General features: G+C 41.2%; 2 protein-coding genes across 9 annotated transcripts in view; one reads left to right on the forward strand and one right to left on the reverse strand.

Moving 5' to 3' along the window:
• The first annotated feature begins 5,708 nt into the window (after window positions 1–5,708).
• Window positions 5,709–8,147, forward strand: HMGB2 (high mobility group box 2). Of its 3 annotated transcripts, none has more exons than XM_027087854.1 (5): window positions 5,709–5,816; window positions 6,159–6,333; window positions 6,558–6,703; window positions 6,809–6,983; window positions 7,597–8,142. In XM_027087854.1, the coding sequence occupies exons 2-5, from the start codon at window positions 6,184–6,186 to the stop codon at window positions 7,753–7,755; spliced, it is 630 nt and encodes a 209-aa protein (XP_026943655.1). In that variant the 5' UTR covers window positions 5,709–5,816; window positions 6,159–6,183; the 3' UTR covers window positions 7,756–8,142. The 3 variants fall into 3 exon arrangements, with proteins under 3 accessions (XP_026943655.1, XP_026943656.1, XP_026943657.1); XM_027087855.1 differs by having other exon boundaries at window positions 5,726–5,840; XM_027087856.1 differs by lacking the exon at window positions 5,709–5,816 and adding an exon at window positions 5,855–6,053 and having other exon boundaries at window positions 7,597–8,147.
• Window positions 8,148–15,750: 7,603 nt separating this feature from the next.
• Window positions 15,751–23,582, reverse strand: part of GALNT7 (polypeptide N-acetylgalactosaminyltransferase 7) — a 118,982-nt gene continuing 111,150 nt past the window's right edge. For 5 of the 6 annotated variants that reach the window (XM_027087998.1, XM_027087996.1, XM_027088002.1 and 2 more), the window contains 3 exons: window positions 23,014–23,112; window positions 22,224–22,352; window positions 15,751–18,170 (listed from right to left, as the gene is read on the reverse strand). In XM_027087998.1, the coding sequence (XP_026943799.1) occupies window positions 18,033–18,170; window positions 22,224–22,352; window positions 23,014–23,112 (366 nt within the window). In that variant the 3' untranslated portion in view covers window positions 15,751–18,032. Of the gene's footprint in view, window positions 18,171–21,869; window positions 22,031–22,223; window positions 22,353–23,013; window positions 23,113–23,582 lie in introns of all 6 variants that reach the window. The other variant, XR_003428975.1, reaches the window with a different exon arrangement.

A 23,582-nucleotide genomic window follows, 5' to 3' on the forward strand; every position in this document is an offset into this window, starting at 1 on the left:
TTTTTTGTGGTACGCGGGTCTCTCACTGTTGTGGCCTCCCCCGTTGCAGAGCACAGGCTGCAGATGTGCAGGCTACGGACACGTAGGCTCAGTGGCCATGGCTCACGGGCCCAGCCACTCCACGGCATGTGGGATCTTCCTGGAACGGGGCACAAACCCGTGTCCCCTGCATCGGCAGGAGGACTCTCAACCACTGCGCCACCAGGGAAGCCCTAGCATAATGTTTTTAAGGGTTCATCTATGTTATAGCTTTTATCAGTGTTTGTCCCTTTTCCCCCTTGATTCTTTTTTTACTGATGAATAGTATTCCAGTGTATGGATACACCACATTTCTGTTTATTTATTCATTAGTTAGTGGACATTGGGATTGTTTCTAGCTTTGGGCTATTACAAGTAAGGCTGCTATAAACATTCATATACAAGTTATTTTTGTGGACATAGGTTTTCCTTCCTCTTGGGTAGATCTTAGGAGTGGAATTGCTGGGTAAATATGTTTAAATCTTGAGAAACTGCCAAACTGTTTTCCACAGTGACTGTACTATTTTATATTCCCATCAGTGATGCATGAGTGTTCCAATTTTTCCACATCTTCACCAACACTTGCTATTTTCTTTTTGATTATAGTCATCCCAGTGGGTGTGAGATGATATCTTACTGTGGGTTTAATTTGCATTTTTCTAATGATTAATGATGTTAAACATATTTTCATATGTTTACTAGCCATTAGTCATTGGCTTTTGAAGCATAGACTTATTCAAGACCTGGTATCCGGGCTTCCCTGGTGGCGTAGTGGTTGAGAGTCCGCCTGCTGATGTAGGGGACACAGGTTTGTGCCCCAGTCTGGGAGGATCCCACATGCTGTGGAGCGGCTGGGCCCGTGAGCCATGACCGCTGAGCCTGCGCGTCCAAAGCCTGTGCTCTACAATGGGAGAGGCCACAACAGTGAGAGGCCCGCGTACCGCAAAAAAAAAAAGACCTGGTATCCTACATACAGGAGGATGAATTTTTGCACATGCACATACCTACATGTGTATGTATATAAGTGTATATATACACATACCTGTGTAACTAGGACCCCAATCAAAGTACGTACATCATGCTAGGCATATTACAGCTTAATACAAATGATTACTTTTATCATATTCTGAACAACAAAAAGATGCTTACAATTTAACTGCATTTATTCCTCCTATCTCTTCTTAGAATCTACTTCTACATGTTATAAAAATGCACAAGACATTATTATTCTGTTTTAAACAAATAATTTACATAATTACCCTTGCCTGTGTTCTTTTTCTCCTCCTGAGGATTTAGGATCATTTTCCTTAAGCAGGACTGAGGGAATGAATTCTCAGCTTTTTCTTGTCTGAAAACATCTTTATTTTGCCTTAATTCTTGAAAGCTTTTTCCCCGGATATAGAACTTTAGGTTAGCAGTTTGGTTTTTTTCTTTAGTAATTTAAGGATGTCCTTCTATGATCTTCTGGATTTCATAGTTCTGTTGAAGAGTCAGCATTCAGGCTTACTGTTGCTTTTTAAAATTTACTGTCTTTTTCCTCTGATTCCTAAGATGTTTTCTGTCTTTAGTTTTCACATTTTTTATTATGATTTGCTTCAGATGACCTCTTCTACTAGAGAGGATTTGACCTTTCCTCTGTAGGGCAGAACGAACCCCTCTAATAGGTAGAAGGATAAGGGACTGATTATCTCAATCCAATGAGGGACTGAGCTGTGTGTATCCAGGCTGTGTTGTAAGACCCAGTTCACATCTGGCTCGTTCCTGATCCTTAGACATTGTCACATGCCCTTTTGCTTTAGGTTTTGGTGGTCTCTGTCTCCTTAGCTCTGAAAGACTATCAAAGATTCATTTCTGCTCTTTCGGTGGACGTTTAGTTCACACTGATTCACAAAAGTAATAGTTGTTTTTTTATTTTGAAGAAAAACAAAATACCTTCGTTTTCTTATCATTTTTTGTTGAAAATGCCAGCAGCAGAACGAGAGGCTTTTGTTTTTTCTTTACCTGCATTTTCATTTCTTCAAAAATTTACTGTTGAGCTGCATCACTAATGTGACTCTTAACAGTTAGGCCTCAGAACTAGTGGTCTACTCACAAATGGCTGTGCCCATGTGATAACACTTGAGTATGCTTTTTCTTCTCCTCTGCCTTTCAAACAACTTGAAAATATTAAACTCCAATGTAAGATTCATCTTTCAGAAAGTAATATGTATGCAGAGCAAGTAACGGCTTTCCGTTTTTTACACTAACTTTGCAACTTGAGAGAACAATAATAATTTTATATGCAACTTACCTTACGGAAAGTATACTTAATTTGGACTAACTACATGAGTTAATCAATCAATAATAATAATTATTGAGAACTTATCATTTACTGCTTTGTGTGTATGAGGGGAGGTTACAAAAAATGTATATATTTTCTTCCCCTCATGGTTTTCCAGTATGATTTGATGATTATGAAAAGTACAAGTTTTTAGGATAACTGACTGAATAAATGATATGAATTTCAATAGGTAGCACAACCCAGATTATTTCTACACAATCCTGTCAGGTTGACATTGTTGTAGATAAATTCCAGGTTATCTACAGAACAGCTATTTATATTATAGGATAGGGGACCTACTTTGGAAACAGCTTCGATCTTAGCTCATAATTAATTTATTGCTAAATATCTATGCTGTTACAGTTTGTGAGATGCTGAACTCAGGCAAAGTCTGGGAAATAAAGTGACAGATTGGTATCGCCTAGGGGGAAAAACCCTGGTAAGATCATTTTACTAGAAGACGAAGATAACTGAGCAATAATGTGTAATCTAAAGTTTGTTCTATGTAGTTTATTACATTTGAGTAGCTATAAAACTCTTACTTCATTAAATACTGTTTTGAAGTAACTGGGCTCACACTTATTGGTACTTATAACCAAAGGATTTCCTGGAAACAAATTATTTATCTTTTAAATTTTATTTATAATCTCTTGACCACCTAACAACTGCTAAAATTAAAATATTTCCTCACATTATGATCACATATTTGCAGAATTATAGCATCATAAAACTTAGAGATTATCCCCCAAATGTCATTTTACAGTTTGTCAATCAAAAGTCTAGAAATGTTAAGTGTACTGTTCAAAATCACAGCCCTTGTTGGATTTTAATTTATACATTTTTTATGAGAAACATAAACACTTTCCCCTTTATCATCTTTTAGGAAGATGTAGTATTCTAATAAAAATAAATTTGGAAAATTAGTTTTAGAATATATGAAATTGATATGTTTCTGAAAAGAAATGGCTTTAAAGTTGAGTACAACCTTTTTTTTTTTCTTTAGAAATACAATCTTATTTTCCCATTTAGAACCATAACAGGATTAGTGGCACAATGAGAAACACCTTTAGTACTACCTCTTCATAGGACATTTCAGTTTTCTGATAAAGTCATATTAGTCATGACATAGTGAATATACCAAGTAATTCATAATAGTGAACTAGGCCTCTTGTATATTTAATCCATTTTTTTTGAACAACCTTTGGGATTAGAGTTTTGTGTGTGTGCTACCAGATTCTGTATATAGTTGCCATTAAAAAAAAAAAAAGTTGTTCTATAACCAACCACTGTCTAGATCTCACTTAAGCTTTCTTTCATTTATGACTTCACTGTGCATCTCAATGTTACTTTTAGGTCAGGAAGTACAGCAGAGTGAAGTCTTGGCATGGAGGGTAAATGCAGATTAAATATAGAAATGTTTTCCTGTTCTCTGCTGTGATGGAATAAAGAATGGAAATTGGTGTCAGTGGGGTTGGCTCCTCCTGATGGTTGTACGGGAAAAATCTATTCCAGGCCCTTCTCCTTAGCTTGTAGATGGCCATCTTCTCCCTCTGTCTTTTCACATCATCTTACCTCCATGCTTGTCTCTATGGCCAAACAAACCCTTTTAACAAGGACACCGATCATATTAGATTAGGGGCCTACCCAGCTCCAGTATGACCTCATCTTAACTAATTACATCTGCAATGACCCTATTCTCAAATAAGATCACAGTTACAATCGTGCTATAAAAGCACACAAAAATCCAAATGGAAAAAACAAATCATACATTATTCAAATAGCAATGAACAGATCACTGATGCCTTACTTTTCAACTTTATTTTAAAATTCAGTGGTATTGAGGACATGCACAATGTTGTGCAACTAACATCCATTTCCGTTTGCAAAAACCTAGTTTTTAATTAGTAAATCTAGAAAATTAGCTGCTGGAACTGAGGTTCTAGCGAGTATGATCACCGTGTCCAAACCAAATAGGAGCACACAGTCTAACAAATGCCAGCTAACTTACTGAGAAAGGAAAGAATATTTAAAATCTGTTGAAACCAACTGTCACTGTTAACATATGGGCCAAGAGGAAAAAATAACCCTCAAAACTAAACACAACACAGAAATAGCATAAGATGTCAGTCAACGTCCTCCTACCCCGGGAAAGGCGGCTGGTGACGCCTGGAAGCAGTAAGCTAAGGTCGCTCGGCTGCGCTCTCACCAGACACTAAAGCGAAGATTCTTAACCTGGGCTCTGAGGAGCCTGGAAACGCCGCGGCGCGCAGTTTGGCGCATAAATGCAACGGGGGGTGCGGAGCTTTCACGCGAGTCTCGAAGGGAATCTTTGATAGGGAAAAGGTTTTAAAAACGATCGCGTTGGGGGACCAGACAGTGACCACTGCGGTGACAGCGGGCTGGCCTCGGGAGGGGGGCAGGGGCGTCGCAGCGCTCAGGTGGAGAGGCTGAGGGGTGGAGGGAGGGGTGTGGGCCCGGCCCCGGGGCCGCGGCCCGGGATCGGAGCCCGGATGCAGGGGCGGGACCGGGAAGACGCCGCCCGCCCCGCCCCGCCCCGCCGCCCGCGGGCGGCCCTGTTTACCCCGGGATTTGACGCCTGGGACGAAGGGGGAGGGAGGAGTGGCCCCTCGCGGACTCCGTGGGCGGAAGGCGCCCTGCTTCGTGGGCGTGCGGTACCCCCATGGGGACGGTAATGGCTCCCTCCGCCCCTCCCCGGTCCCCGCCACCTGTCTTCCTCGGGTCCTACCCCAGCCTCAGCGACACCCGGCGGCGCCGGCCGTCGGCCGCAGCGCAGGCTCCTCAGCCTCCGTATTTGTTATTCTCCAGACGGGGCGGCGACCACCGCTCCGGGAGCCGGGGCTCTGGGCCGTGCTGGGGCGGGGGACAAACAGGACCTGGGCCGCCGTCGGGGTCGGCGGGGCGAGCCGCTTCTGCCCCCTCAGCGCCCGCAAACCGAGCGCCGTCGACCCCGGAGAGCAGCCCGCGGACTCGCGACACGGTATTTTTAAATCTGGCGGGGCTTCTCCACGGGCCAACCGCGCCCCCCGCCGCCCGCCCCAGCCAGTCAGCGCCAGGCCCGCCATTTTTCAAACCCTCTTCCGGCCGCCAATCAGGATCGAGCAGCACATTCCTCTCCTGACCGGTTCTAACGGGTCTAGGAGTTAACTACCCGGGCGACCCACCGAACCTGCTAGGCTGCGGCCGGGGGGACGAGCCTGGAGACACACCGGCCATTCGGAAGCCGCCGTGGCGAGGGGGCGGGGCCTCTCTGAGTTTGAATAATCCCCAGGGCCAATAGGAGCGGCGGGGGGTGTGGCCTGTGGCCCGGCTCGTCAAGTTGCCGTGGCGCGGAGAAGTCTGCAAAACAAGAGACGGAGGATTGCGTTAGCGACATACCACTTCACGCCGGAGCCGCGGGTAGGAGCGTCGCGGTCGGACCCGGCCGCTGCGCGGTACTCTGAGGAAAAGCTACCGCCAGGCAAGAGCCGGACCCGGGCGTGGGGTGCGTGGCCGGCCGACCCCCTTGCCTCACGGCCGGCCCGGGCGCCTGCGGCTCTCGGGGCTCGCCCCGCGGGCGGAATCCGGGTGCTGGCCGGGCGGGCCGGACTGCGGAGGCGGGAAGCTCGTCCGGGCCCGTCTCTGGAGTGTTTTGGACGCGGGGCGCGAGGCGGCAGCTCGGAGCAGGGCTCGCGGCGTGGAAGCCGGGGGCTTTCCTGTCAGGAAGGGCCGGGCGGGGGTGGCGGGCCCGGGGGGTGGGGGGCGGCGGCGTTTGGGCGGGAAGGCGCATCGCCCGCTAGCGCCCGCCGCGCTCTCCCGCCAGGTGGACGCGCCGCCGCAGCAGCATCATGGGGAAGGGCGACCCCAGCAAGCCGCGGGGCAAGATGTCCTCGTACGCCTTCTTCGTGCAGACCTGCCGGGAGGAGCACAAGAAGAAACACCCCGATTCCTCGGTCAACTTCGCTGAGTTCTCCAAGAAATGTTCCGAGAGATGGAAGGTGAGAGCGAGGGTCCTCACGCGGGCAGGTGGCCGTGACATTGAACTTGTCTCCGCCGCCGACTGGCCCCAGTGTTTTATTCGGAGTCAGAGGCACAGGACTTCGGGGTGCTGGTGTATTTTAAGACGACGGAGGCAAATGTGGCCCTGAAGAGAACCCTGCCTTTTCGGGGACGGATGTCGGTTTACAGTATTGCATTTTCACTGCTGCTTTCATGCCCACAGACCATGTCTGCCAAGGAAAAATCCAAGTTTGAAGATATGGCAAAAAGTGACAAAGCTCGCTATGACAGGGAGATGAAGAATTATGTTCCTCCCAAAGGTGACAAGAAGGGAAAGAAAAAAGATCCCAATGCGCCTAAAAGGCCTCCGTAAGTTTTTTTTTTTTTTTTTTTTTTTTTGTTTTCTTTTCAGTCAACTGAACTGCCCCCATGATTTTTCATTCAGGTCATTACAGCTCTGTTCCTTCCTTTCAGATCTGCCTTCTTCCTGTTTTGCTCCGAACATCGCCCAAAGATCAAGAGCGAGCACCCTGGCTTATCCATTGGCGATACTGCCAAAAAATTGGGTGAAATGTGGTCCGAGCAGTCAGCCAAAGACAAACAACCCTATGAACAGAAAGCAGCTAAGCTAAAGGAGAAGTATGAAAAGGTGTGTTGTCTGCATTTTTGGGGGGCAAGGTTGAAATCTGGTAGCCAGTTTCTAAATGAGCATGTTAGAAGTAGGTGTAAGCTGTATGTTAATAGGTATAAGCTGTAGTCAGTTTTCCCTGACTAGCAAGTGGGGAACCTTCCGTAGGTCAGTGTTAATGGTTGTCAGCTTTGCTTTGAAAAGGTCTAATGAGAGTTGTACACTTAAGGAGTATAAGCTAATTGGAACCTCCTTTCTTTGGACTGCAACCGGTGTTTGTAGCCCTGGGAGGTTGCTGCATTCAAATGTATTTGTGGTAAAATGCATCTCTTAGTTGAGAATGGAGGGTTAAATGTTTCATGTAGGTGTATCTAAAATGTGAGGTCAGGGGACAGGCTATGTGCCGCTAACAGATGACGGTAGTGAAAGTACTGACAGACATCAATCTGATACACCCCCGTTATTTTACATCATTAGCTTTCGAAGGCCTGGAGGGAACAAATGATCTCAAAACCAAGTTTTAGACAGTCATCGGGGTTATTGGCCAATAATCTTAGATTGTTTACAACTTAGTGGTTTTCATGGTTGAGTAATGACACCGGATGACGATTTTATTTTTTTGACAATATCTCAGGATATTGCCGCATACCGTGCCAAGGGCAAGAGTGAAGCGGGAAAGAAGGGCCCTGGCAGGCCAACAGGCTCCAAGAAGAAGAATGAACCAGAAGATGAGGAAGAGGAAGAGGAGGAAGAGGATGAAGATGAGGAGGAAGAGGATGAAGATGAGGAATGAATGGCTATCCTGTAACGATGCGTGTGCAGTGTGCGTGTGTGCTCAGGCAGTGGTTTTGCTAAGAATGTGAATTCAAGTGCAGCTCAATATTAGCTTCAGTATAAAAACTGTACAGTTGTTTGTATAGCTGATAAGATTCTTTGTAGAGAAAATACTTTTTTAAAAATGCAGGTTGTAGCTTTTTGAGGGGCTACTACATACAGTTAGAATTTAAAGCTTTTGATGAATGTTTCTGAATATTTAATGGTTTCTTTAACTTTTTGACTTGTGTATGGTAGCACAGCAAACTCATAGAAATTAGTATCAATAGTAAATTTTGGGTTTTCTAGAATGAGAGTGTTGCATTGTTTTTTTTAAAAAGTTTTTGTAATAAAATTATGTATATTATTTCATTTGTCTTTGTCGTATATGCTCAATTAGCTTTTGCTTTAAAAGTCATGGTCTGGAACCATGTCAACTTTTTTTTGTTTTTCTGCCTAATAGTTCTCAGACATGGTTGATTTAGTATAATGTTTGTTTAAAAGTCAAACATGCCCATATTATTCATATTTACAAAGTGTTCTTTAAAAACCAGCGGTGGAATTTAATGAACTTCAAACATTTATGCAGTTTTATAAAATGAGCAAGGTTTGTTCTTGACATTTATGTTCATTTGTTAGCTAACTTGTCCCTTTTTTTTAGGTGACATTTTATTTTGAGAGAAACTTTCTTTTTTAGTACGAGGCAGAGGAGCTCATACAGTGACTCCATACCTAAAAACACATAAACTTTTAAAAACAATAGGAACAGGTTTACATTTTCTGTTGATAATGATCTAGTTTGGGGTAGAATACCAGAGTGAATTTTGAGTTAAATCTTAAAAATCACTGTGGTCTTAAGCCTAGAATTCTCAGTAACTAACCCAAGAAAGCTTTTGAGATGGTGGTTGTGATTTTCCATGACTGTAGTTAGGCGAGATTTTACGAGGATATTTATTTACAGGTGAAAGCAGTTACTAGGAAATGCTCATTTGAGGAAGCAGTTGCTTGCATTGGAATTTAGATAACTATTGTAAATAGTTATCAAGTTATTAGTGAAAGTTAGCCATCTGTTGTCTAAGAGATTATAGAAGAAACCTATTTGTCGATAGTTTCATAGTTAAACCTGACAATCTTGGTTACCTATCAATTATTAAAAATAGGAGCCAAAATTCTTATTACCCAACCATGGGAGCCTTGGTTGTCCATCTTATGCCATATTTGGAATTATTTCTGACACAGGAAATACTAACCAAACTTGTTAAATGGAAGGTAAGGTATTAGCATAATTCCCAGAGCAGATGGACTGAAGTAGAATCTTCAGCCCTCTTAGAGATTGCCCTCCATTAATATCACAGTTGTTGTTTTGGGGCTTTTCCTGATCATAAAATGAAAACTAGTTTTATGTATTTAAAAAGTATTTCCTGGTGTTAGGTGACTTAATGCTAAAAAATTGGGGGTAAGGTGTTTTAGAGACACGCCTAGGTCTGGATCCCAGTTCCCCAGCTGTACCAAATGCTAGCTGTATGGACTTTACCTCTGGGCTTATTTCTCCTTATCTGTGTAGGGTGTCAGTACCTACTTCGCAGTGTTTTAATGATTAAATGAGAATGTTAAGTATTTACAACAGTACTTAATGCATAGAAAAGATACTAAATAGGAGTTTTTAAAATTGAAATAGAGTCTGTTTCTTAAGGATTTCTATATCTATAAATTAGACCCATGAAGCAGACCTATCTGGTTCCTTGTCACCTTTCTTTTTGGGAGTTTTTGTGTTTGCTTTCATTCTGTTCTTTAAATGAAATATAGTTTAAATGTCTAAGAGTGACTCATTCTTTTAAAATCAAGAGTTGTTCCATAATCTCAGCATTTGAGATGAGTCCTCATATTTGATATTTTCTCTAAGTGTGGATCAAAATTTAAAATACCCTTGTTTTCAGGACTAAATGACCTCAAGGAGTGGTTATGTTGGAAAGCTCTGAAATGGGGGTAAGAATCAGGTTCTATCCCAGTCCAGCCAGTACTTGGGGATGTGTTTATGAAAACCGCCTGCCCCCCCTTTTCTTTTTAAAAATAAGTCATATCTTGATGGTAAAAAATGTAAAAGGGCTATATAGTGGGTAGTTTACAACCTTGATTTCCAACTACCAGGTTCTCCCAGGGGGCAACTCCAGTAATGTAATAATTGACCCTTCAAGAGAGACTGAAGCACAACAGTCATATGTGCATATATATCAATGTTGCACAAAAGGAAGCTTATTATATATGTTGTTCTGCCCCTTAATTCTCATCATTTTAGATTCTTAGCACAACAGAGCTGCCACATTTCACTTCAATAGCCATCTGCATAGTAGCCCATTGAATAGATCACAATGTAACCAGTTCCTTAAAGATACTTATGGTTGTGGGTTTTTTTGCTTTAAGAACAACATTGCCATGAATATCCTTGTATGATTTCAAAAAGTTCAAAAGTTTGTGCATTTAAAATTGTGCTAATTATAATAGCTAAAACCTGTACTTGGTATATGGCAGAACCTGCTCACTCTCAGAAGTTTTACTAATGTGTACTGCACAGCAATGAATGTCTATTTCCTCATCTCAGCAACATTATCATTCTCAAACTGCATAATCTTTGCTATTCTGATATATAAAAAATGGTTCCTCCTATTATGAATTCAGCATATTTTTATGTTAAAGAGCCATTAGTGTTTCCCGTGGTCTTCTGTCTCATTGGTCTTATTAGTAATTTGTGGGAAATAAGGAAAATGACCCTTTGTGACCTGCATTGTAAATATTTTTTTCTATGTTGTCTTTTGACTTTATGATGCTTGTCTTCATGCAAAGATTTGTTTTTATGTAGGCAAATTTATTCCCTAGTGGCCTTGGGAGGCCTTTCCCACTCAAAGATTATAAAAATTGTCTTTGCTTTCTTACTTTTTATTACTTAAATCTTTGATCCTTCTGTAATTTATTTTGGTGCAAGAACTGAAGTAGGGTCTCAAATTTCTTTCCAGATGGTAGCCACTACTTTTGGTCTTTTAATCTATAAAAGCTGTGTTAGAAGATCCTGCGGTCCCTTTATGTAACTTGCAAACTTGCTCAGTATGGGACAGTATGCCTTTTTGTGTTTTGCTCTTTAACAGCATCATTTACTGTAAGTACTAAACCATAAGTTTGTCTTAGCCAAACATAGCCTTATCTTAAAGCTGACTTTCTATTACTACGTATGCCACTAAAAATGTTTACAAAGCAGTAATGATTTTATTTCTTGGGGAATAGCAAGAAGAAAGCTAAAGGGCCTGTTTTGCCGATGCATAAGATCCAGTCCTTTTAAAAATAAAACATCTCTCTCTAGAAATAAGCCATTTTTGTACACTTCGTGCCAGAAAGAGTAACTATTCTATAAACATTTGTAAACATAAATGCCCAGGATGAAGGGGACAGCCATTGTTTAGCTCAGTCCTGTTGCTGGATGGAAATGTGGGTCTAGGATTCCCAAATCTCCCCAATTTTCAAGTGGAACCAGAATTCTAGATATTTAAAAAATGTGAAATCTGAATTGTAAATATTGGCAATGAATTCAAATGTCAGGCTCAAAGAAAACATGTCTGTAGGTAAGATTCTGTCAAGGGTCACCGGTTTGCCACTTCTATAAATTAGTGTAGGTAAATGTAGGATTATTAATAACATTTACTTGAGTTAGGGCTGTTGGTAAAAGTTTAAGTATAGGCCTCCCCGCTAAGCATTATTTTCCTAGTTGTCTAGAAACGCTTCTTGCCCTGACTGGAAACTCATCTAACTTCTTAACCTGTTGTAAAGGTAAATATAGACATTGTCTCTGAGGTCTTAATGGAATATTGGGCTCCTGAACCTTTGTTCTTCAGGACTTAGCGCAGACCTCTCTTAGCCTCATCCTGGGAGTTAACATGTCTATAGAATAGTGGCTCAGGAGCACGATTAGTGTCATATTAAAAGGAAAAAAAACAAAACTTTTAAGCAGTATGTAGTATCAAATTTCAGAACTGGTCCAGTCTCCTTTCTTCAGGAAGACATAGCAATCAACGAGGACAGTGCCCTAGGGCAGTAGGTAAAGAGAAAGCGAAATTGTAATTCATAGATTCATGTGTTATTCTTTGATTCTCTACATTTTTGCAATAAAGGTGAGATGGCTTATACAAAGAACAAACTATATAAAATACGTACAAAAGGAAAAACGAAGTTATGAAAGAAATTAAGAGTGAGCTGATGAGTTTACACTGGGAATCAGATCAGTATGAATAGGGCTGCTTCTTATCAGTTTGGTAACGTCAGACCTCACGTGTAACCTTTCAGTTTCCTCAGGTGTTAAAATCAATTTTTTTTTGAGCATTAAATGAGACAATACATCTAAGACATCCTAGTGGCAAGAAATAGTGAATAATAAATATTAGCTAAAAGTATGCATAACAATATGTATGTGTTAATAATATACTTGCTACGATAAGAGTACCAGATTCTTAACAGTTTCTCACTTCTGAGATTCTTAACAGTTTAGGTGGAGAGGAAAACTAGTTATGTGGAAAGTACAATAGACATTCCTCCCACAGGGCTCTGGGGATACTGAGTACTGGAGTTATGTCCTTGACTCCAATACTAAATTTGGGAATTTGGACAAGTTATTTAACCTTTTTTAAATTGAAGTATAGTTGATTTACAGTATTGTGTTAATTTCAGGTGTATAGCATAGTGATTCAGTTTTTTTGCAGATCATACTCTATTATAGGTTATTACAAGAAATTGGGTATAATTTGTGCTATACAGTAAATCCTTGTTGCTTATCTATTTTTACGTCTAGTCGTTTGTTAATCCCATACCCCTAATTTGTCTCCTCTCCCCTCTTCCCTTTCTTGTCTGGTAACTATAAGTTAACCTTTTATTCAATCACATTTTATCCACGTATATTTGATCACACGTATGACTTACTGTATGTTTTAGTTGCTTTTGATTTTACAAAACGTATTTGTTGAATGAAGTCTTCTGGGAATTGCCCTTTTCACTCAACACTACCCTACTGGCTTGTTTTTAACTGGTTCATTCACGTTCACTGCCTTGTAACATTCCATCATGTGATTATACCACAAATGATCCACTCTCCTGTTGATGGGTCATTAGGTTGTTCCTGGAGCTTTTGCTGTTATAAATGGTAGTGCTGTAAAAAATTGCTGTACACGTCTCCTGGTGTTCAAGTGCAGCCCCCTCCAGTGACCTGCCCTGTCAATTCCAGCTGTCTCTGCAGCCTCTTCAGCTTGGCTGAATCACCAGGGTTTGAGCTCCTTTCCTGTACCGTGGTGGGAAAAGTTCTCCAGGCAGGCAGACATGCTGAACCGGGGTTCACCCTGTGTGCTTCCTTTTTCTCAAGTTATCACAGTCTTCTTTGCCTGTCACCCAATTCCTAAAAACAGCTGCTGCATATATTTTGTCCTGTTTTATAGCTGTTAAGGACAGCAGCATTCTGTTTAGGACAGTAACAATTACTATGCTATGGCCAGATGAGGAAGTCTATTCATCTCTATTTTCTACTGGAAGCTTTAGTTTTGGCCATTTAATCATTAAGACAGCTGGAGTTTATTTGCTCATATCAAAAGCCCAAGAGAAATTTCGTTTAAAGATAAAGAATGTTCTATCTTAGACATTCTTCCAGATGCTCTTAGTTCTATCCAAGGGTTAAATTATAAATTCGACCACTGAAAACTACGTTCTACACATGAACGGTGTGAGGTAGAGATAACAACTTATTCTCTTATGGATAACCATTTCACCCCCAGTGTATATGCTTAACTTATGAGCTTAAATTCTTCACTTGGAAAGTGGAGGTAATGATATCTCACATATGAAACAGGTACACACACACATAGCCTTTATAGAGGGTCTGCAGTGTAGCTGTCTTAGTTCTGATTAAAGACCGACTTTAGACTTTGAAACCAGGTAACAATAGCTACCATTTATATTACCCTGATTATATGCTGGAAACTATTCTAAGCACTGCATGTATGTTAACCCATACAAGCCTAATAAAAATCCTATAAAACAGGACTATTATTTCCCCCCCTTTTACAAATGGGGAAACTGAGGCATAGAGAAGCATCAATAACTTGCCAGGGTCACACAGGTAATTTGTAATGGAACAGGGATTCAAATGCAGACAAGTGCACCATACTATACTATTCAGATGAGCAGACTGTAATATCATTCTGTTATGAAAATTAAGGCACCCTTATGCCACCTCTGCTCAGACGTGGGCCCAAGGCCTGATCCACTTACAAAACCAAAACCCACCAACCACAGTTATGGGCATTTCAAACTTTTTTTTTTTTTATAAGCTTTTTTTGGTGGGGTGGCTTCCCTGGTGGCGCAGTGGTTGAGAATCTGCCTGCTAATGCAGGGGACACGGGTTCGTGCCCTGGTCTGGGAGGATCCCACATGCCGTGGAGCAACTAGGCCCGTGAGCCACTACTGAGCCTGTGCGTCTGGAGCCTGTGCTCCGCAAGAGAGGCCGCGATAGTGAGAGGCCCGCACACCGCGATGAAGAGTGGCCCCCACTTGCCACAACTAGAGAAAGCCCTCGCACAGAAACGAAGACCCAACATAGCCAAAAGTAAAATAAATTTAAAAAAAAAAAGTTTTTTTTTTCGACCGCACAGCATGTGGGATCTTAGTTCCCCAACGAGGGATCGAACCCATATACCCCCTGCATTGAAAGCGCAGAGCCTTAACCACTGGACCGCTGGGGAAGTCCTCAAAATCTTAAAAAAGGAGATTGGCAAAGGAATTATCGAATTTAGTTTAGAAACAGCCCTTCTGTTAATCTCTACTCCCAGGGACAGTGGTCCCCCCCCCCAAATCATTCTGACTTTTGTCCATTTTTTGGCAACAGATTCTAATGAATAATATGCATTCTCATAGTGCTCGGTACTTCTAAAAGTGCTCTCTCATGGATTAATGTTCACATACCCAATTACTGGCCTATTAGCCCTCTGGCTCAGGTCGGGTACTTGTCATGTTCTCCACTGAATTTTAAGTGGCTTTTTTCCCCCAATTACAGTCTGTCCAGAAATGATGAAACATATTCCCAGATCCCTGTGAAAGGCTATCTCTTAGGAGATAAATGAGCCCCCATTCACTTCAGTCTGGTGTTCTGTCACTTTTCCACGTTTCTCAGGCACAGCAGCTGAGAAATGAAGCCATGACAACAGCCGAGCTTCCCAGACCAACATGGCCCCTCTCCGGAAAGCTGGCAGCCATAGTACCTTCTCCTGAGATGTCGTGGGTTGTGCTACAAGGTCCTACAGCCTGGTTCTCACTTCATGTTGGTAGGCTTCCCTTCTTTCTACTCGATCTATCAGGTTGTAAAGAATTTTGACTTAAATTTTTGCTTTCAAAGGGCAATGATATAGTAGAATACACTGCCAGGGAAAACATACGTTGTTGGGTTGTTTTTCGTAATTGGTAAGTGATTTTTTGTCTGTTTTTTTGTTTTTGCGGTACGCAGGCCTCTCACTGTTGTGGCCTCTCCCGTTGCGGAGCACAGGCTCCGGACGCGCAGGCTCAGCGGCCATGGCTCACGGGCCCAGCCGCTCCGCGGCACGTGGGATCTTCCCGGACCGGGGCACGAACCCGAGTCCCCTGCATCGGCAGGTGGACTCTTAACCACTGCGCCACCAGGGAAGCCCTGGTAAGTGATTTTTTAAAATTTTCTATACATAGGCAACCAGGGGCAAAAATAAGCCTTTATGTTTCCTTCTTAGATAGGTAAGCTCTGAGTACTCTAAACACACTCTAAGCAGAATTCTAACCAACACTCAAGCACATACTCAACATATAACTGTGGTCTATGATATTTTAACTATTATATTAGTGTATCTTGTAAACAATAAAATCAAGTAATTATTTCAAACGTGGTGTTTAGATACAGAAATGATTGCAAGTACTAAAAAACCCATGGATTAAAATACAGTATTTTATTTTTTTCTCACCTAAAAAACAAGCAACCCAGAATTAAGATATACATAAACTTCTCAAATGTATCCCTAATAAAATTTTGAATATTTATACAATTTCTACAGAAACATACAGTGTATCAAAATCTGCATAAATCAAATTTATAAAATGTGTAGAAATGCATAGTGATATTATCAACTTACAAAGCAAGGATACGGGAATTATTTCCAGAGCAGCCTACAGTAGAAAAGTCATTATGGCAGCAGCTTCTGATGTGTTTTCGTGTTTGGTAAGGTTTCTGATTTCAATATATAGAATCATTTTTTATAGAGTATCTTAACGAATTGCACAAAATACCCATTTAAAATTTACATGCACAGTTTATGTGCCACCTTTCTTAGGCCTATGCATAGTTAACAAGGTTATAATCTATTCAACAAAGAAAATGGAGCCTTTTTGCAAACACACAAGTAATTAAAGTACCAATTCTCTTAGTTTCTTATTTATAGTTGATTTATTTTGCAGTTATATAATCATATAAATGTATTCCTTTTTAAACATCCCTAGAGATGAATGAAAGTTCAAATGGTTGATCAGAGATCAGTAGCAAAATACAAATTGGCAATTCAAAAATTATAAATAAAACTCTGTTTAGGATGTTGAACTTTGACTCTACAAATTTAAGAGCTAAGCTTGGAAGAAACAAATCTGTAGGCTTTTCTTTTAAACAAATGTAGGGTTTTTTCCCTTTTCTTTTTTAGGCTTTAATTAAATATATTTCCCTCTGGTAGTAGTTTGTGAATTCCTTTCATTGATATGATTACAGGATCAAAAATCTTAGTTTACTTGCCATTCCCTACCTCATCACTTTTAAAATAATTTGTTTTGCATTCGACATAGCATTTTAACCTTGTAGGTAATAAAACATTATTTAGCAATTAAAATTAATTGACCACTTGCAGTATTTGGTTTTCTTCTAGTAGGTACTATCTTAATAAATGTGTAAATTCAAACAAGTCTTCTTTTCACTGGAAAAATACTAATAGAAATATGCTTTCAAAAAAAAATTAAGAAACACTAGGGAACTAACATAATCTAACAGAATTTATATTCGTTAATGAACTATATTTTTAAATAGGCTTTTTTAAAATTTAAAAACTGTGCAGGGAATTTCATGAAGATATAAATGAAACGTCTACTCACCCTTGGCTTCATAAATTGCACAGCTTACGTTGTAACACACAGTAGTCTTGTAAGGCTTAATCCAACAAGGGTTTGGAAATTCTCACCTCGGTCAGAACAAACCTTTGATGTGTTTACAGTGGTGTTTTGTTGTTTTTGTTACCCCCTCTTCAAGGTTTCAAAACTGAGAGTTATTTATAGTTTTCTATGGTGACAGGGAATGGGGAAAAGTCAATCCCCAATGTCAGGGGACATTTTTCTCTAGTTAGCAGACCCCCTGCTGCCTTAGGAGTTGGTACTGATAGAGGACACTGGGAATGCCAGCAAATAGGGGAGTTAATGCCGTACAATCTTCAAACCCTACGGAATAGCTCTGGATGTTCCATCTTGTCATTTCTTTTTTCAAGCAATACAACGTTCAATTTCAGAGCAAATGGTAGCACATTAATTCAGTTCTGAGTGGTAAAAGTATTCCTCAGACAGGTGACAATTCCATCATTAATATCCTACAAATTGCATCAAAAGCTCTTGAAATATACCAAGAAATGAAAAGAGGCACTAAATGTGTTGAAATTCACCTTTCAAAAAAGCAGCATGACTGTGAAGGAAGGCCACCTTGGCTAATAACCTGTGGCAGTGCTTCAAAAAGATGTAAAATTAAATAAAGATACAACAGGTTGATAATCACCAAGTTACATATGACGATCTGGTTACTCCAACCTTTTTTCAAGTGTGTTAAAAAAAAAAAAAAAAAAAAAAACAATCAAACTGCCTTTCAGACCCCTGAGTGTAATCCCAAAGAAGACAACAATGCTTTTTACTCTGTTCTAAATAAAACAGAGCTAAATGCACAGATTACCAACATCATCTTAAAACAAAACAAAAAAAAGATGTAAACATCTACAAAGTTTAAGGTAAAAGCAGTTTTGTAAACAGTAACTGCAGATGATAATGTTATCGTAAAATCACAGTTTATCAATGTCCTCAGACTCCTCAAGAGCCTCTGGGTTTGGAGCTGTAGTTGCAGCAGGTTTCAGGAGGTTTTCAGTCCTGTATAAATTGACGTGTCAGTAGGTAGGTTACTGCTTTCTTTCATTCCTTCTAAACACTATGGATGTTATTTATTTCCCACTTTTGAGTCATTTTGCTGGAGTCGCAGTCGGAGATGAACACTTGATGGAGGACCTCCGAGCGATCCAAGCACTTTCTGGAAGGAATGTGAGTCAGTCTGTGCAGGTTCTGGAAGACACAGGGAAACACAGTGTTACATTTGCACTGTGTGATATCACTGACATTAGACAAAGTCACAGCCTGGCTTTCGTAAGAAGACTATTCAAGCGAATTGGGCAGGCATGAACCAGGCACACCCCAGAGTCTGTGTTTCTCTTGATCGTCAGTCTTCCACATCCTGTTATTGTTCAGTCATGATGTACTGCTGGTACCTCCAATTCAATACATACAAACTTAAATTCATCATCTTCCCCTCCAAACCTGCTCCTCTAGCTCCTATCCTACTAATGACGATACCAGCTTTCCCGTGCTCAGGACAGCACAGCTCAGGCTGCATTTCCCTCCTTCTTTCCTCCAAGTTGCTGGCTGAGGACGGACATCTGCAGTGGCTTGGGCGTGCATCCTTTCCCCTCCCCACCACCCTTGCCTTGGTCGAGCCCTGGTCACCTGCTGGAGGTTCCTTCAGTACAGCTCAGGGCTGTTCAGAGTGTGGTCGTCAGACTAGCTAAGATTGGGTCTGTAAGGTTGAAACGATTTCATAATAATACACAGAGCCCCATCTGCCTTCTTCATCGTATGGACATTTATACTGATGGTGCAAAAGCCATGCTGGGTGAACGTGCTGGGGCCGTAGCATCAATCACACAGTCATGTTCTCCATGGACGAACACTCACAATTAAAAAAGAAAAAAAAGCCAGTTTCACTTGAGAACGCCCTTGACAAAGCAGTAAAAACGTATTAGTTTTTTTTTTTTTTTAATGATAATAACGTTTAACATTTATTGAGCACTTGCTCTATGCCGGGTAGACGCATACCAGATGCTCTAGGTGTATTAATTCATTTAATCCTCATAATGAATGGCCCTGGGATGTAGATCGTCTCCTATTTTTAATTTTTTTAATTAATTAATTTTTAAAATATTTATTATATTTTTAATTGGGGTATAGTTGCGCTTCACAGTGTCCTGCTAGCTCCTACTGCACAGAGAAGTGAATCAGACATATGTATACACATATCCCCTCCCTTCTGGATTTCCCTCCCATCCATCCAGGTCACCACAGAGCACCGAGTAGAGTTCCCTGCGCTACACGGCAGGCTCTCACTAGATATCTCCTCCATACTCAGCGGTGTACATATGTCAATCCTAATCTCCCAGTTCACCCCCCACCCTTTCCCCCCTGGTGTCCACGTATTAGTTTTATTAAATCTTGACGCTATGAGGTAGTATGGGAAGAGTGGACAGCACATGAGCAGTTGTCGGGACCCGACGGTTGAACGAGCTCCTTCTCTCGTGGGATGTCATTCTGACTTGAAAGGACAACCTGCAGGCAGATTACAATTATGCAAACTTGGGACTGGGTAGCCATTTTCCAGAAAATAAAGCGAGCCCATCACTTCAAGGAAAAAACAAAAATATAAAGCTGACAGTATCTGTTGCCATGGATAAAATTTGAGTTTTCAAGCAAAAATTCGAGTTGTAGGAAACTTGTATCCATTACCATGAACTTGACAGCTGCACAAGACTTAAAGACTTTTCTGATGAAATCGGTGGTTATATTTGTGATTTATGTGGCATTGTATGATGAAATGTACCATCATTTGGAAGATTTACATGACTTAGTGAGCCACTGTTTTCCAAATGAGCAGCGAATGTGTGATGTTACAAAAGATCCACTCCAGTGTGAGACAGACCAGTGGGTTTAACGCAACAAAGAACAAAATGTTCACTGATAGGAGTTCAGATTCTACATTGCAAAGCTTTTAAGAAACGACCACTTACACACTTGTGTAGCACTGAAGAAGAACAGCCTCAATTATCTGAAAAGGCTATTAAATTACCCCTCGTTTTCCAACTGCACGTCTACGTGAGGCCGGATTTTCCTCAAATACGCAACTAAAACAACATATTGCATCAAACTAAACGCAGAAGCAGAATAAGAATCTATTAAACCAGACATTAAAGGCATTTGTGAAACTATAAAACAATGCCACTCTTCTCACTTTTGGGGGTATTATAAAAGTGTTATTTACATTAACGTGTAATATGGTTATGATTGTTACATTTACGTGAATACATACATAAATACAACAATTCTCAGGTTTAATTCCCAACTTAGGAAATACCGTTAGCTGTAACCTCTATAACAAATCTGTCTGGGGAGCGTGTCAGTGGTTTGTAAGGATGTAAAGGGGGTCCAGAGACGGGGCAGAGTGGGAACCACTGACCGAGCTGGCCTCCTGTTCACCAGTCCATACTTGACAGTATTTCCAGAATTATTTTCCTAAAAGTATCCACTGTTTCCTATCACTGTGATCCTTAACTAATGTCAGTCACTCCCTAAAGCCCACAAAACAAAGTTCCACGCTCTTTCCCATGGAGAACAACTTAGGGAACCAGAGCAAACGCAGTTCCTAGAATTCTCTACACTTTGATGCCACGCCTCTGCTCACCCGTTTTCTCATTTATTCTCCATGAAAAGCCTTTTTATATCTCAAGACCTGGTGCAGTGATACTTCCTACATGAAACTCATCAGAAATAACTTCTATTAATCTCTCTTTTGCTGTCCTATGGCATTTTGCTTATTTTTACTTCTGCACTTTTTTTCCTTCTCTGCCATTATAGTATGATGGGCTTTAGATATTTTTTGAAGGGCCCCAGTGAATATTTAGTAATGTCTGATGCACAAACGGATATTCAGTGCTTTGCCCTTTAAAATATCTAAAATATGTACATTCCATTCTTATCCACTGCTTCTTGTGTCGTTTTGCATCTGCTAACCTTCTTTTACTAGTTTACTAATATTGTCCTTACTCACCCCTAGCCTTCATTGCTATTATTCATCTTTCTTTGTGTAAATAAACGTTCTCTTCTCTGGGGTTTATGTTAATCTTCTCCTTCCTAACTTGTTATAAGAAAAATATCAGCAACTGACACATACTTACCACTTCATAGTAATTAGGCACAATGATAACTGGGAATATTCAGCTGGGTCATATCATCACTATGTGGCAAACAAGCGTTTGCTGACAGGGAGGACGTGACAACGAATACAAGATGCGTAAAGAAAGTTCAGGGCTGCCAGTTTCTTCAATCTGGGGCAGCCTCCCCAACTTTTTGTTTCATAATAAATTGATTTATTTTAGCCAAGTCTAGACTTTGAAAATTATTCAGAAAACCATTATTATGTTGGAATACTCAACCTGGCACAGAACTCTGAATATTCACAGCTGAAACAGAAAAACTGCTCCCACAGACTCAAGTGAAAAACTAAACATGGGGCTTCCCTGGTGGCGCAGTGGTTGGGAGTCCGCCTGCCGATGCGGGGGACACGGGTTCGTGCCCCGGTCCGGGAGGATCCCACATGCCGCGGAGCGGCTGTGCCCGTGAGCCATGGCCGCTGAGCCTGCGCGTCCGGAGCCTGTGCTCCGCAATGGGAGAGGCCACAACAGTGAGAGGCCCGCGTACCGCAAAAAACACACACACACAAAAAACTAAACATGACCTTTAAAACAAGCAACAGGCAACACGTATCCTGTTGCATTTAGCGAGCAGCCGTGATGAGAAGCTTTGAAGGCCTTGAGTCCAACATGTTATTTGTTCGTCTCTATCCCCACCTGCTGGACAACAGGCAGCAATATTTTAAAAGTTAATAAAATGCAAAAATAAATGCAACGTTTTCTATGTGTCATACATAGGTATACTTACACATTATATAGGTAATTTTAATGAATGACTTTTGGATTAAAAAGATCGACTTTGATATTAGAACAATGGTGATGACTGCCTCAGGGAACACTGGTTTTCCTGTGTTGATAAGTTAGCAGTGGGTCTGCATGGACTCCAGGTGGCCTCCTTCCATGACAATACTACACCAGAGGATAAAAGTGATGCTTCAGTATGGAACAATGAGTCACTAGTGCTCAGGAAAACAAATGAGTGAGTGAGATGGACATGCAAGTCAGTGTGAATGCAGGGTTTAAGGTTTATACGTCTAAATTCCACACAGTAGGTGTTATTAAAATGAAATTGCATGTATTTCAGAACTGAAACACAGAATACCTTGAAGTACTGCCATTCCTTAAATTCATTCAGATTACAGTGTGTAATCATAATTTTGGATCCATCAGGACCCTTCGTCAAACACTGGTCATACTGCATGAGTTGATTGGCTTCGTTGATTCGGAAAAGCTAGTAAAGAAAAAGAAAGAGAGAAAGAAACTTAACTCCTATAATTAAACTCAATGACTATGCTATTTCTCTACCATGTTTCTGTGTGTTCAGAACTGTAAGTCCAAACACAGGAATTATTCATTTTGATGGTAGTAAAGACCCCTTCTAACTCTTAAAGGATTACGTTCTCTAGCCTCTTAGATACAGAATGGGTCACTAACATAGGAATTTCGTACCAACGATGTAAGAAAATGAAAATGTGGAAACAGACCTGATAATGCTTCACAATGTAAATCAGAGACAAGAAAAATACTCACATAAGGTAGTAAGAGAATATACTAGTGAAATATACATGATTGGCAACAGCATCCCAGCCTACTGGGGGGAAGATGTGGATACTGTTAGGGAGCTAGGCTTACATAGTTACACACTCATGCAAGAATATATTCTAATCTCCTACATCGGACATAAATTCTAGATTCTGGTTGTTTACATGAAAACCAGTACTGCTCTTATCCCCTCATTTAAGTAAACGTTTTAGCACTGTCAGTTTTTCACAGAATGTTTTACTTTACCAAACAATCACAATCACCAAATGGAAAACCAGGCTAAACCCTGGCTCAGTCAGCTCAGCTGCTTCCAGTGCAGACGGAATTAATCGCAAAGCCCGGCTGTTTACCTGATTCCCGCCCATCCTGTGGCAGGGGCCCAGCTCAACAAAGCCTCCGTTTGTCTTCCCCATGCTGTCAATGCAGTACACAGTTTCAAAGCCTCTGATCTAAAAAAAATGAACAAAGAACCACAGGGAAGGCGACAGTTTAGACTCTAATAAGCTCTCACGTGGCTTCAGCGAGCTTCGAGTTAACCGGGTCCCTACTGTCCTGTCAGGCCTTGAGGAGCTCGGAGCTACAGTCATCTCTGAAATCACTTAAGTCTTGAAGTCAACACGAATGAGCTCATTCCAACTGAGGGTCTTGGCCTCCAGATTTTGATAAAATACCACAGAAGAAAAAAATACAAAGATACCATTAGTACCATTTCAGATTCGTGATCATTCACGTGAATGAGAAGGAAATAGAGCAAAGGGAGCTGACCATGGCGGTCACAGACACTGGCCCCCGTGTCTAGGCCAGAGTGAACTTGGGAGGTAAGGCTCCCACTGCCGGCAGCAGCCTCCAGGGCCTGGGCAGTGAGGCTCCTCTCTGACTACGGATGTCGCAGGTGGGCAGCAAACACGCATTTCCATGT

Source organism: Aethalodelphis obliquidens, unplaced genomic scaffold (genome assembly GCF_003676395.1).
Source record: "Aethalodelphis obliquidens isolate GAN/ISIS:26980383/991018 unplaced genomic scaffold, ASM367639v1 scaffold61, whole genome shotgun sequence".
Taxonomy (NCBI): Eukaryota; Metazoa; Chordata; class Mammalia; order Artiodactyla; family Delphinidae; genus Aethalodelphis; species Aethalodelphis obliquidens.